Below are 14,123 nucleotides of genomic sequence, written 5' to 3'. Positions count from 1 at the left end.
CTGTGAGGAAGCTTTATAGTTTGAAATAATCCTACTTATTCGTTCTTGCTTTTTGTTGCTTGTGCATCTGGTATTATATTCAAAAAATCATTGCCAAAGGCCAGTGTGAAAAAGCTTTCCCTCCTATGTTTTCTTCTAGGAATTTAATGATTTCAGGACTTATGTTTATGCCTTTAATCCATTTTGAGTTAATTTTTGTGTACTGTGTAATATAGGGGTCTAATTTCATCCTTTTGCATGTAGATACCCTGTTTCTTCAACATCATTTATTGAAGAGACTATCCTTTCCCCCATTGTATATTCTTGTCACTCTTGTCAAAAATTAGTTGACCATATATGCATGAGCTTATTTCTGAGCTCTCTAATATGTTCCATTGGTCTAAGTGTCTATTTTCATGTCAGTACAATCATACTGTTTTGATTACTATAGCTTTGTAACATAGTTTCTCAAATCAGGAAGTGAGCTGCCTCCAGCTTTGTTCCTTTTTCTCAAAAGTGCTTTGGCTAGCCATTTGGGGTCTTCTATGTTTCCATAAAATTTTAGGATTATTTTTCCTACTTCTGTGAAAAATGCCATTGCAATTTTGGTAGCAATTGCATTTAATCTGTAGATTACTTTGGGTAGTATACACATCTTGACAATATTACTTCTTTTAATTCATGAATACAAGATATCGTTTTATTTATTTGTATCTACTTTAACTTCTTTCTTCAGTGCTTTATAGTTTTCAAGATACAGATCTTTTACCTTGTTGGTTAAATTTATACCTAAGTATTTTATTTTTTGACGCTGTTATAAATGGAATTTTTTAAAAAATTTCTTTTTGGATAGCTTATTGTTGGTATATACAAACACAGTTGATTTTTGTATGTTTATTTTGTATCCTGTAACTTTACTGAATTTATTAGCTCTGCTGGTTTTTTGATAGAGTAATTGACTTTTGCTTTTATCTTGTTTCCTTCTAATTTTTAATGTTTTATTTGCTGTCTTTTTACTAGATTTCAAGAAGGAAGCCTAGATCATTGATTCTTCAGACTTCTTTTCTTTGAATATATGCATTTAACACTATATATTTTCTTCTAAGTATTGTTTGAGCTGCCTCCCACAAGTTGTGACATACAATATATTTATTATCACTCAAACAAAATATTTTCTAAATTCAATTTGATTTCTCCTTTGATCCATGGGTTATTTAGAAGTAATATGGGCTGGGCACAGTGGCTCATGCCTGTAATCCCAGCACTTCGAGAGACCAAGGCAGAAGGATTGCTTGAGCTCAGGAGTTAGAGACCAGCCTGGGCAACAAAGTGAAACCCATCTCTACAAAAAATAAAAAAATTAGCTGGGTGTCGTGGCATGCACCTGTGGTCCCAGCTACATGGGAGGCTGAGGCAGGAAGATTGCCTGGACCCACGAGGTCAAGGCTGCCGTAAGCCCTGTTCATGCCACTGCACTCTAGCCTGGGTGACAGAGTGGGACCCTTTCTCAAGAAAAAAAAGAGTAATATGTTTTATTTCCAGTCAGTTGAAGATTAGCTAGTTATAGTTCTAGTTTAATTCTCTTGTGCTCAGAGTACTTACTCTGAATAATTTTAATCTGGTAAAATGTCTTCATGGTCTTCATGTTTGTTTTATGGTTCAAGCTATGGCCAGTTTTTTAAAATGTTTTTATTCTTGAAAAGAATGAATTTTTTTTTTTTTTTTTTTTGAGCCAGAGATTTTGCTCTTGTTGCCCAGGCTGGAGTGCAATGGCATGATCTCAGCTCACCGCAACCTCCGCCTCCCAGGTTCAAGCAATTCTCCTGCCTCAGCCTCCCGAGTAGCTGGGATTACAGGCATGCGCCACCATGCCTGGCTAATTTTTTTTCTATTTTTAGTAGAGACGGGATTTCTCCATGTTGGTCAGGCTGGTCTCAAACTCCTGACCTCAGATGATCCGCCCACCTCAGCCTCCCAACGTGCTGGGATTACAGGCATGAGCCACCATGCCTGGCCAAGAATGAAAAATTTTATCATTGATGGGTGCAGAGTTCTAAATATTTCAATGAGGTCAACCCATTAATTTTGTTGTTTCTATCTTTTACATACTTATTAATTTTTCGGCATCATATCCAACTATCAAAATAGAAGTATTAAATTTTCTACCATGATTATAGATGTATCTATTTCTTATTTTAATCTGTCCATTTTTACTTTACATAGTTTACATCTTAGTTGTTGGGTACTCACAATTTGGATACTGATCTCATCTTGTGAAGTTATCAGTAATATCTATCATTATGAAATGCTTTTATCTTTAGTAATGCTCTTTAGCTTAATGTCTGCTTAACTATTTGGTTAAGAGTGCATGGTGTATTTTTTTCTAACTTTTTTCTTTCAGCCTATCTTATTTCTATATTTGAATGTGTTTCTTGTAATCAGCATATAATTGGGTTTCTAACCTAATCTGTCAGTTTTATTTTATTTAATTGTCATACTTTATTTATTTACTTTAAGTGAAAATACGATAGTTGGGTTTGTGTTTACTACTTAACAAGTTGTTTTCTATTTGACCTGTTTTATATTTCTTCTTCTCTCCTTTTTGCCTTGTTTTGAACCAATGAACCTTTTTTATTCCATATTTTCTTTTATTAATTTGTTATTCATTTTCTTTTTTTGAAATTTCTCATTTGTAAAATTTTATTCATAGCTTATTGCAGTGTTTTAGAAATTACTGTTGATACCAATTTCCCAAGTATTCTAGAACCTTAGACTATTTTCACTCCATTTAATTCTCTCCTATATTTTAATTTTAATTCTCTCTATTTTTTTAACTCCATGAAAGGTTGCTATTGTTGTTTGGCATACTCAGTATTCATTTATATTTACTCACACATTTACTGTTTGTTGGGCTTCTCATTTTTTTCTGCTTATTATGTTTTCACCTGAGATCATTTTCATGCTGCCTGAATAGCTCTCTTTCATTTTTTGTTTCTTCATTTTTAATACAGGTTTGCTGGCAAATAATTCTCTCAGCTTTTCTTTGAAGGAAAATGTCATTATTTTACCTTCATTATTGAAGAAAGTTTTTGCCAAGTATAGAGTTCTATCTTGGCAGTTATTTTTTCAGCCAATTAATAATGTCAGTAGGCCGGGCATGGTGGCTCACGCTTGTAATCTGAGCATTTTGGGAGGCCGAGGTGGGTGGATCATGAGGTCAGGAGTTCGAGACCAGCCTCAGCAACACAGTGAAACCCCATCTCTACTAAAAATACAAAAATAAGCTGGGCGTGGTGACAGGCACCTGTAATCCCAGCTACTTAGGAGGCTGAGGCAGGAGAATTGCTTGAACCCAGGAGGCGGAAGTTGCAGTGAGCCAAGATTGTGCCACTGCACTCCAGCCTGGGCAACAGAGCTAGACTCCATCTCAAAATGAGTAAATAAAAAAAAAAAAATGTCGGTACTTTGGCCTTCATTGTTGCTGTTGACAAGTCAGCTGTCAGTCTTACTGTTGCTTTTTTTTTCATGTCTGGGTACTTTAAATTTTTTCCCTTGATCTTTTATTATCATTAGTTTTATTATGATGTCCCTAGGTATAGTTCCTTTTATTTATCTGGTCTAGCTCTTGAATCTATGGGTCAATGTCATTTCTGAATTTTGGAACATTCTTAGCTATTATCTTTCCATGTATTATTTCTGCTTCATTCTTATCTACTCTGATCCTCCTGCTTCCTTCTTTAAAAAAAACCCTTGTGATTACATTGGGCCCACTAAATAATCTAGAATAATTACTCTATCTCAAGATCTGTAACTCACCACATCTGCAAAGTTCTTTTTACTTTGTTAGGTAGCATACTCAAAATTTCCAGAAATTAGAAAGTAGATATTTTCATGGGCGGCAATGTTTACTCTACTACAGTCAACCTTCTGGCCCCCAAACAATCATGCCTATCCTGCATGCAAAATGCATTTACCACATCCCAATATCCCCCAAAGTCTCAACCCATTACAGCATCAACTCAAGTCCAAAAATTTCATCTAAGTGTTATCAGCCTCAGAAGTCCCAGTTTGCATCATCTAAATTAGGCATGGTGAGACTCTGGTTATAATTCATCCTGGGACAAAATTTCTCTCCATATGTAGACTTGTGAAATTATAGATTACTTGCTCCCAAATACAATAGTGCGAAAGGCATTGTATTGACATAAATGTCAATAATAGCTATAGACATTCTTGTTTGAAAGGGGAGAAAGTAGAAGGGGAAAATTGAGTCACTAGTCCAAACAATTTTGAAATTGTTTCAGCATAACACCATTAGGTTTCAAGGCCTGGGCTAATTCTCTGTGACTCAAGGTTCCACCTTCTGGGCCCAAAGCACTACTACTGAGTCAAATATCTTCTTTCATGAAAGGTAGCACGTTTGACCCTGAGTAGTTTTATCAATCTGTTTCCTGCCCATAGAATTTTGGGAATCCAATAACCTTCTTTCATTTATTTCCTTTCTCTGTCCTTTTCAGTGCAATCTGGCAGTGTTGTTGCTGATATAACATCCTCAAAATCTTGTGGGTCTCCCATGTTTGTCATGGGAAGTCACTTCATTAGATGGGAGGCTCCTTCTCAGGTCTTTCCTAGATAATCTCATCTCTATGTTGGACTCTACTGAGATGGCTGAAGGGATGTCACACATTTAATCTCTTCAAAGAGTCTTTTGTGTGAGTAAATGCTGTGATTTTTGGTTCTTCCTAGACTCTGAAGGCTGTCCAGCCATTCTCTTGCCTTCTCTACAGAGTACGTCTTCCTGACAGCAAATCTCCTAATTTTCGCATCGCTTGCAATCAAGATAGGCTGAGAATTTCCCAAATAGCTAATATACGTGTGATGTTTCAACACACTGTAGTTCTTATTATCTTTGATGTGTGATTTCTCCAACCTTAAGTCAACGGGAACTCTTTCAAGTTGATTACTGTGTTCTTTTTACATAACCTTTGATGATTTTGTTGAATTCTGGTAGAATAAGATGTCCCAGGTTCATTCTGTGCATTTATTGCCTTAGATCTAGAAACAGTCATTTCTGAAAAATGCCCTGAATTATTTTGGTGAGAAATGCTTTTTGAAATCAGAGTCTGGGCAGTAGGGGTGATCATTGCCATTACTTCTATGCCTTTTCTGAGCTGAAAAACATGTAAGTTTGTGTGGCTTGTGTGTGTGTGTGTGGTTTTTGGTTTTTTGTCAGACAGGGTCTCACTCTGTCATCCAGGCTGGAGTGCAGTGGTGCAATCACAGCTCACTGCAGCCTTGACCTCCCAGACTCAGGTGAACCTCCCACCTCAGCCTTCTGAATTGCTGGGACTACAGGCATGTACCACCATGCATGCCTGGTTATTTTTTTTTTATTGTTTGTAAAGATGGGGTTTCACCATTTTGCCCAGAAAACATGTAGTTTTAAAAATGAAAGAGGTAGTATGTTCATGCTAATATTTTTAAATTTTTATTTGGTAATATTTTAAAATTTTAATTTAGTTTCCTACCTCATTAACATAATGCTTATTTGCTTTATGCTATGATTTACATACATTTTAAGTTTCATCATTTTTTAAATTTCAGCTTTCATGTCCTTAAGAATGAGATGTTTACAAGGCACACACTGTTTCGTCAGTTTGCAGTGCTTGCTGACACATCCTTCAATTATATTGTAAGTGCATGTAATGTTTAGATGCTGTTTGTCTCTTTGAATATACCTGTCTGTTTCTTTCTGTTCTCATTTAAGGTTTATCGAGCCCCTGTCATTACAGGCTCTAGAGATAGTACAAGGCAGTCACTGCTAGATGCTGAGGGTGTTAAGACAAAGTGCCTGAACCCAAAGAGCTCAGTCCAGTGTGAGAGGTAGATGTGTAAACAAATTGCTACAGCGCAATATGGTTGAGCTACAAAGGGGCAAGTATAAATTTCAGAGGAGCGGGCACTCATTCTGCCTGGAGCATATCTGTCAGTCTGCCCATTTGTGGCCACGGATGTAATATTGGGAAATATCAAAGCTCAGAGTCTAAGCTTCCAGTCACATCCAAAGGAAAAAAAGAAGATAGGAGAATCTGTTCCTAGTGCCAAGCCATTCAATTTCACATTAGAATTCATGTAATAGATAAAGCCCAATTCTAAATTATGCTATTATTTAGCCTATTGGACTTACTGTTTTCATCTGGGGCTTCTAAATGTTAAAGTAACTGATGCCTGGTATAGAAATATATCCAGTAAATTTCAATTAATAAGTAAACCAAAATGAGACAAACTTTGTTGAGAACCTGCTGTGATGCTAAGTGCTCTGAGGACAAGTCGGGTTTGTGGGGAAGGGCCTAAGAAACATATAAATATATTAAATATATGCTCTTTATTTTTGCTTCCAGAGGCATACAATCTAAAATCATCTTCTTTCTGAAATTTTTTTTCAACATTTGTCACTTTAAGACCATTTTCTAAATTTAAGTTGCTGCAGGAGATCAAAGAACTTAAGTACACTTGCAGGATAATATTAAATTAATTCCTGTTTATAACTAAGTTTATATAGTAACCTTGCTGAGGATTTTAATACTTGATTTCTCTGAAATGTTCCCAAACTGATCTACATAGATAGGAATATATATAGTGTCTTTTTTCCCCTCTTGGTTTTTCCTCTTCTCACCTGCAGGTTATAATTTTAGTTGGAGTAATTCTCGTTTTAGAAATTTAATCAGTTCAGCAAATAAAACATTGGAGGATCCAGGAGAATATGGTGTCACTCAAAATCAGGCTTTTTTATGATTATTAGCTGGTAACATTTTCTAGTCCAAATTTGAATTATCCAGGCTTTATGAAACAGGCTTCTAAATCTCAAAATTATACCAATTCAAGCACATGAGTAGATACAGTATTTTTCCTGAGTACAGTCTTGGCCCTGCCCTCAAGTGGCCATGCAATTCACCTTCCCATGGAGGCAAATGGAGCTCCATCTGGTCTAGAATCCATCCATGTGCCACTGTTTCCTGGATTCAAAGTTTATGAATCTTCATCTATACGTCCACACAGTATGTTGACACATGAGATACTCATCAGAGTGTATACAGATTTTCAAATACTGAAGAAAAACTGATGGGGAAGGGGAGGGAAACAGTAAGCAAGTGAATGTGTGAGTTTAGATCCACTAACACTGTCCCTTGGTTCCCTCTCTCTAGTCATTCATCCACCGTACAAATATTTGTTGAGTACACATACATACCAAGCGCCAAGCTACATGCTGAGTGTAACATAGTGAACAAGACAAAAATGGCTCTTTGCTTCACAGACTGTAAATTCCATGAGGTGACCGACTGGTCCATCTTATAAACTATTTTACTTGCAGAGCTTAGAATAGTGCCTGATCTACAGTGTGAAAAAGATAGGCATTAATAGGGAAACACCAGAATTTAAATTATAAATTTGGATAAATGCTATGAAAGAAAAAGTTTGCTATGATAATACTATTGGGGTATATTTTACATATGGTTAAATGCACGAGTAGTAAGTGTGCCATTTGAAGAGTTTTGCTGTGTAACCATCATGTAAGTCAAAGCATTGAGCATTTCCATCATCCCTGCAAGCTCCCTCATGTCCCTTTGCAGACAATACATTGCCCCCATCACCACACCAAATAAGCGTTGTTTCGATTTCTATCACTACAGATTAGTTTTGCCTGTTCTTAAATTTATGTAGATGGACTCACAAAGTTTATACTTTGCTATGTCTGGCCCATTTTACACAGCACAATACTTTTAAGATCCACCCATGTTATTGCATGTATCCATGGCAGTTGTTCTTTCTTAAGTTCCTTTGTAATGCTGAGTAGTATTCTATTGAATGAATAAACCATAATTTGTTTATCCATCTGGCCTCATTGGACAAATGGGCTCTTTCCAGTTAGGGCTATTGTGAAAAAAAAAAAGCTGCTATAAACATTCTCTTACAAATCACTTGTGAAAGTTTGTTTTAATATCTCTCAGGTAGGAGTGGAATGGCGAGGACACAGGAAGTGTGTGTGTTTAACTGCATAAGAAACCACAAGACACATGCATGCGCATGTTCGTTGCCGCACCATTCACAATAGCAAAGACATGGAATCAACCTAAATGCCCATCAGTGGTAGACTGGACAAAGAAAATGTGGTACATATACACCATGGAATATGACGCAGCCATAAAAAAAGAATGAGATCATGTCCTTTGCAGCAACATGAATGGAGCTGGAGGCCATTATCCTAAGTGACCTAACACAGAAGCAGAAAACCAAATACCACATGTTCTCACTTATAAGTGAGAGCTAAACATTGAGTACACATGGACACAAAGAAAGGAACAGACATGGGGGCCTGCTTGAGGGTGGAGGTGGGAGGAGAGTGTGGATTAAAAAACTACCTGTCGGATACTATGCTTACTACCTGGGTGATGAAGTAATCTGAACAGCAAACGCCCATAATACACAATTTACCTGTGTAACAAACCTGCCCTGTACCCCCTAAACCTAAAATAAAAGTTGTTTTTCTGTTTTGTTTTGAGACGGAGTCTTGCACTGTCACCCAAGCTGGAGTACAATGGCACGATCTTGGCTCACTGCAACCTCCACCTCCCAGGTTTAAGCGATTCTCCTGCCTCAGCGTCCTGAGTAGCTGGGATTACAGGCATGCACCACCAAGCCTGGCTAATTTTTGTATTTTTAGTAGAGATGGGTTTCACCATGTTGGCCAGGCTGATCTCAAACTCCTGACCTCAGGTGATCCACCCGCCTTGGCCTCCCAAAGGGCTGGGATTACAGGTGTGAGCCACCACGCCCGGCCAAAGTTTTTTACAAAAAATAAACAACAAAATTGCCAGTACTCCAAAGTGACTGCATCGTTTTACCCTCACACCAGCAATCTTTGAGAGTTCCGCTTGCTCCACATCCCTAACAACTTGATATTGTTGTTTTTTTGTTTGTTTTGTTTTGAGACAGAGTCTCACTCTGTTGCCAGGCTGGAGTGCAGTGGCACGATCTTGGCTTACTGCAACCTCCGCCTCCCAGGTTCAAGCAATTCTCTGCCTCAGCCTCCTGAGTAGCTGGGATTAGAGGCACCCGCCACCACACCTGGCTAATTTTTTTTTTTTTTTTTTTTGAGAGGGAGTCTCACTCTGTCGCCCAGGCTGGAGTGCAGTGGCGCAATCTCAGCTCACTGCAAGCTCCGCCTCCCGGTTTCACACCATTCTCCTGCCTCAGCCTCCCGAGTAGCTGGGATTACAGGTGCCTGCCACCAAGCCCGGCTGATTTTTTTGTATTTTTAGTAGAGACGGGGTTTCACTGTGTTAGCCAGGATGGTCTCGATCTCCTGACCTTGTGATCCGCCTGCCTCGGCCTCCCAAAGTGCTGGGATTACAGGCGTGAGCCACCGTGCGCAGCCAATTTTTGTATTTTTAGTGGAGACAGATTTCACCATGTTGGCCAGGCTGGTCTCGAACTCCTGACCTCATGATCCACCCACCTTGGCCTCCCTAAGTGCTGGGATTACATGTGTGAGCCACAGTGCCCACCCAATATTGTTAGTTTTTAAATTTTAACTATTTTAAAATGTTATCTTATTGTAATTTTAATTTGCATTTCCCTAATTAATGACGTTGAGCATCTTTTCACGTGCTGATTGATAATTCTTAGATCTTCTTTTTTGAAGGATCTACTTAAGAGTTTTTAAAACTTGTGGCTAAATGCACATAACAGAAAATTTGTCATTTTAGCCATTTTTAAATGTACAGTTCAGTAGTGTCGCAAACATCCAAATTGTTCAACCAAATTCCAGAATCTTTTCCATCTTGCAAACCTGAGGCTCCACATTCATTTAAAAAACAACTGCCCATTCCTCTATTCCTGTATTTTTGTCAATTTTTAACTGTTATTGAATTGTAGCATTTTGTTATACATTCTGAATACAAGTCCTTTGTCAGATATATGTATTACAAACATTTTTTTCCTCAGTCTATAATTTTTCCTTCTATTTTCTGAATGGTGTCCTTTGAAGGTCAGATATTTTTATTTTAATGAAGACAACTTAGTTATTTTTTCTGTGGCAGATTGTATTCTCTGTGTCTGTGACAATATCTCACATTCTGTATATATTTCTTACAATATTGATCTTGTCTTTTTTCATTGAATTTCACCAGTTCCGTTTTTCTAGATCAATTGACTGTCTATGTATGAGTCTATTTCTAACTACGCTATTCTTTTCCATTGGTTTATTTGTCAGTCCTTTTGCCAATATCGCACTGTCTAAATTAACATAGCTTTCCTAGTAAATCTTGAAATCAGGTAATGTAAATCATTTTATTTATTTATTTTTATTTAGCTTTTTTTTTTTTTTTTTTTTTTGAGATGGAATTTCGCTCTTGTTCCTCAGGCTGGAGTGCAATGGTGCGATCTCGGCTCACCGCAACCTCCGCCTCCCGGGTTCAAGCGATTCTCCTGCCTCAGCCTCCCAAGTAGCTGGGATTATGGGCATGTACCACCACACCCTGCTAATTTTGTATTTTTAGTAGAGACAGGGTTTCACCATGTTGACCAGAGTGGTCTCAATCTCTTGACCTCATGATCTGCCTGCCTCAGCCTCCCAAAGTGCTGGGATTACAGGCGTGAGCCACTGTGCCCGACCTTATTTACCTTTTTTTTTTTAGCCTTGACTTGAAACTCATTATTTAACTTATATTTGAAGTTCAGAGATACATGTGCAGGTTTGTTATATAGGTAAACTTGTATCATGGGGGTTTGTTGTACAGATTATTTCTGCAGCCAGGTGTTAAGTCCAGAACCCATTAGTTATTTTTCCTGATCTTCTTCCTCCTCCCATCCTCCTCCCTCCGGTAGGCCTCAGTGTAGTTGTTTCCCTCTATATGTCCATGTGTTCTCATCATGTAGCTCTCACATTTATAAGGGAGAACATGCAGTATTTGGTTTTCTGTTCCTGCATTATTTTGCTAAGGATAATGACCTCTAGCTCTATCCATGTTCCTGCAGAGGACAAGATCTCATTCTTTGACATGGCTGCATAGTATTCCATGGTGTGTATGTACCACATTTTCATTATCCAGTCTATCACTGATGGGCATTTAAGTTGATTCCATGTCTTTGCTATTGTGAATAGTGCTGCAATTGACATATGTGTGCATGTGTCTTTATGATAGAACAATTTATATTCCTTTGTGTATATGCCCAGTAATGGGATTGCTGGGTCAAATGGTAGTTCTGTTTTTAGGTCTTTGAGGAATCACCACACTATTTTTCACTGTGGTGGAACTAATTTACATTTCCACCAACCATGTGTAAGTGTTCTTTTATAATAACATGACTAGATTTTAGTTTTTAAAATCTCACCTTCATTTATTTACACTTAATTGGCAAACTGAAACTATGTGAATTTATCAACATAGGTGACATGTGTGATATATTCCTGGCATCCTGCTCTTTTTGTTTGTTTCCTGGCTCATGTAATATGAACTGCATTTTACTTGTTTTTATTTCGTATATTGTAATGGTAAACTTTAAGGTAAACTCAAGTACCCACTACATTTCTGAAATTATCAAAACCAAAAACCAAGTAAATTTTGAGTCTTAAAACACTCTGCAAGACAAGAAGATATATGTGTTTTTGTTCCCTGAACTTTGTCTCAGCCCTAATTTCATCAATATATTCCCCTCTTCCTTGTAGTCTTTGTTAATTTACTCTTTGTAGAGAACCACATCATGATTATGTTATTCTTTTTATGACACGAAAGTATTTTTGGTTAACTACTTTCTGCTTTCAACTCTCTAACTACATGAATAGCAATTATTTATACTTACATTTATATGTTTATGTTTAACCTCACTAGCTACTTTTTAAAAATCATGACTTCCACAGGTCTTGAGTTCTTAGTTTTGATTTATTTCTTATAAACTGGACCATGAATTTGAGTCTTTTCCTTTTGTTCTGGAGGAAGTATTCTACCCACTTTGCAATGTCTTGACCTAACTAAGGCCAGTTTAATTTTTGTTTGTTGCTAATTAGCCCACCTTCCCCATTTTGGCAATTTGTATGTTGTGTTTTTTAACCTTGAAATTTAAAAAGATGTCATCAGGATATGAGTAAACATTATTTTATTAATTTCTCTTGAATAAAATAAGCCTCTCTGATAGTCCTTTTCTTCAACTCAGACATGTTTCTTATGTACACTTTTCTTTTTCTTTTAAAGACAGAGTCTTCCTCTGTCACCCAGACTGGAGTGCAGTAACATGATCATAGCTCACTGTAACATCAAACCTCTGAGCTCAAGTGATTGTCTTACCTCAGCCTCCCGAGTAGCTGGGACTGCAGGTGTGCACCATCACACTTGGCTAATTTTTTAATATTCTTTAGAGACAAAGTCTCACTATGTTGCCCAGGCTGGTCTTGAACTCCTGGCCTCAAGTGATCCTCCCGCCTCAGCCTCCCAAAGTGCTAGGATTGCAGGTATGAGCCACCATGCCCATTATGTACACTTTTAATGACTGCTGTTGTGGGATCTGGGATCTGTTTTTGTTTCTTTTTCAGAAACACTATTGTGGGTCAGATACCTATTTTTCTGTCCTCCATAGTTAATCACATTCTCTTTCAAGTCATGTTATCTTCTTTGTTCTTTTCCTTGACATTTTTTGGAAACTTTTCTGGTTTGCACCTTCCTTCAAAGTTTCCTGAAGAGGTTTCAGGTATGCTGGGATATTGATTCTCCTTGGTCCTCCAAGTGGCAGGGTTTAGGGCATTACGAGAGTAACCTGAAGCTCTGATCCAATAGTCTAAGCCCATGAGCAACTTTGTTGATTTATCCCAGTGCTCTGTGTGAATAGTGTGTTTTTATGTATACTGTGGCAAACTAAATGCCAGGGAACATTGCTCTACATTCTTGTTCTGTTCTCTCCATTTCACCTCTACTCTTTGCTATCTCAAATATTTATTTTAATTATTGCATAGTTAGTAATTTTCTTATGCTTTATGCAAATATATTTATCCTAGCCTTTTCTCAGCCTATTCTTTTATCCAGGGAGTAAGGTTCCCCATTCTTAATCTCTTAATTTGGGGTCAAGTCTAAGTAGAGAAGAGTTTATTTTGTCTCGAGTCTAAATTATGTTGTTTCATGTTTTTTTGTATGCATGTTTTTCAAACTGTTAAATAACCCATGACTAACAAAAGGATGAATGAAAACACATACGCACAATTTAAAGAATGATAATAACACGAATGCCCGCATTCCCAAGGCCAAGGCCATAGCTAGATTATTACCATGCCCCAGAAGCCCACCAATTGCATTCCTCTTCATTTCCTCCTGGAGGGAACTATTGCTCTAATTTTTTCTTAATTTTCTTCATAGTTTTATCACTTGTGCATGTAGTTCTAAGCAGTATGTTGTTGAATTTTGCCAGTTTTTAAGCTTTCTAGAAATAAAAAATAAGTAAATGAAAAATGCACACATTGTTCTGTGATTTTGCTCCATTTTCTCAACATTATAATTCTAAGATTCATTCATGCTGTTGCTAGTGGTTGTGATTCACCCATTGCGAATATTCTAATACACGAATATACCACAACTTATTTACCCATTCTGCTGCTCATCAACACTTAGGTTGGTTCTCACTTTTTACTATTATGGGTATTATTGCTCTCAGCATTCTTCTAGTTTCACCTGATACACAGATACAGGAGCTCTTCCAGGTTTTATACTCGTAACAGAATTGCTGGTCATAAGACTACTGGTAAGTTCACTTGCTATGGGTAAGCTACTGTGACTGCAACAACAAAAAATACACTGACTTAAATAGATGGAAGGCTGCTTCATTCATGTTACAGTGAAGAAGCAAGTGGCTCCAGGCAGGATAATGCCCCATGAGGAGCAATACTCCATAAAGTGGTACACAGGTTCCTTCAATCTTACTGCTCTGACATCTCCTAAGATATTTTACTCACCCACATAAATAAAGGTGGTCAACTTCATGTCCATGGGTTCTAGACTTTCTCCAGAAAGAGAAAGTCCAGGGCAAGAATATTTATCCTTAAGGATATGACCCAGAAATTGCACATATCACTTCTACTCGTGTCCCACAGGTCTGATCCT

At 37.5% G+C, this 14,123-nt stretch overlaps 1 protein-coding gene across 6 annotated transcripts in view; it reads left to right on the top strand.

Moving 5' to 3' along the window:
- Window positions 1-14,123, top strand: part of C8H10orf67 (chromosome 8 C10orf67 homolog) — a 149,755-nt gene that overhangs the window by 102,549 nt on the left and 33,083 nt on the right. For all 6 annotated transcript variants that reach the window (XM_063709951.1, XM_063709950.1, XM_055351993.2 and 3 more), the window contains one exon: window positions 5,584-5,671. In XM_063709951.1, the coding sequence (XP_063566021.1) occupies window positions 5,584-5,671 (88 nt within the window). The remainder of the gene's footprint in view (window positions 1-5,583; window positions 5,672-14,123) is intronic.

This window comes from Gorilla gorilla, chromosome 8, assembly GCF_029281585.2.
Source record: "Gorilla gorilla gorilla isolate KB3781 chromosome 8, NHGRI_mGorGor1-v2.1_pri, whole genome shotgun sequence".
NCBI lineage: Eukaryota > Metazoa > Chordata > Mammalia > Primates > Hominidae > Gorilla > Gorilla gorilla.
The sequence above is the reverse complement of the archived record's forward strand: the minus strand, read 5'-3'. Positions and strand labels throughout refer to the sequence as shown.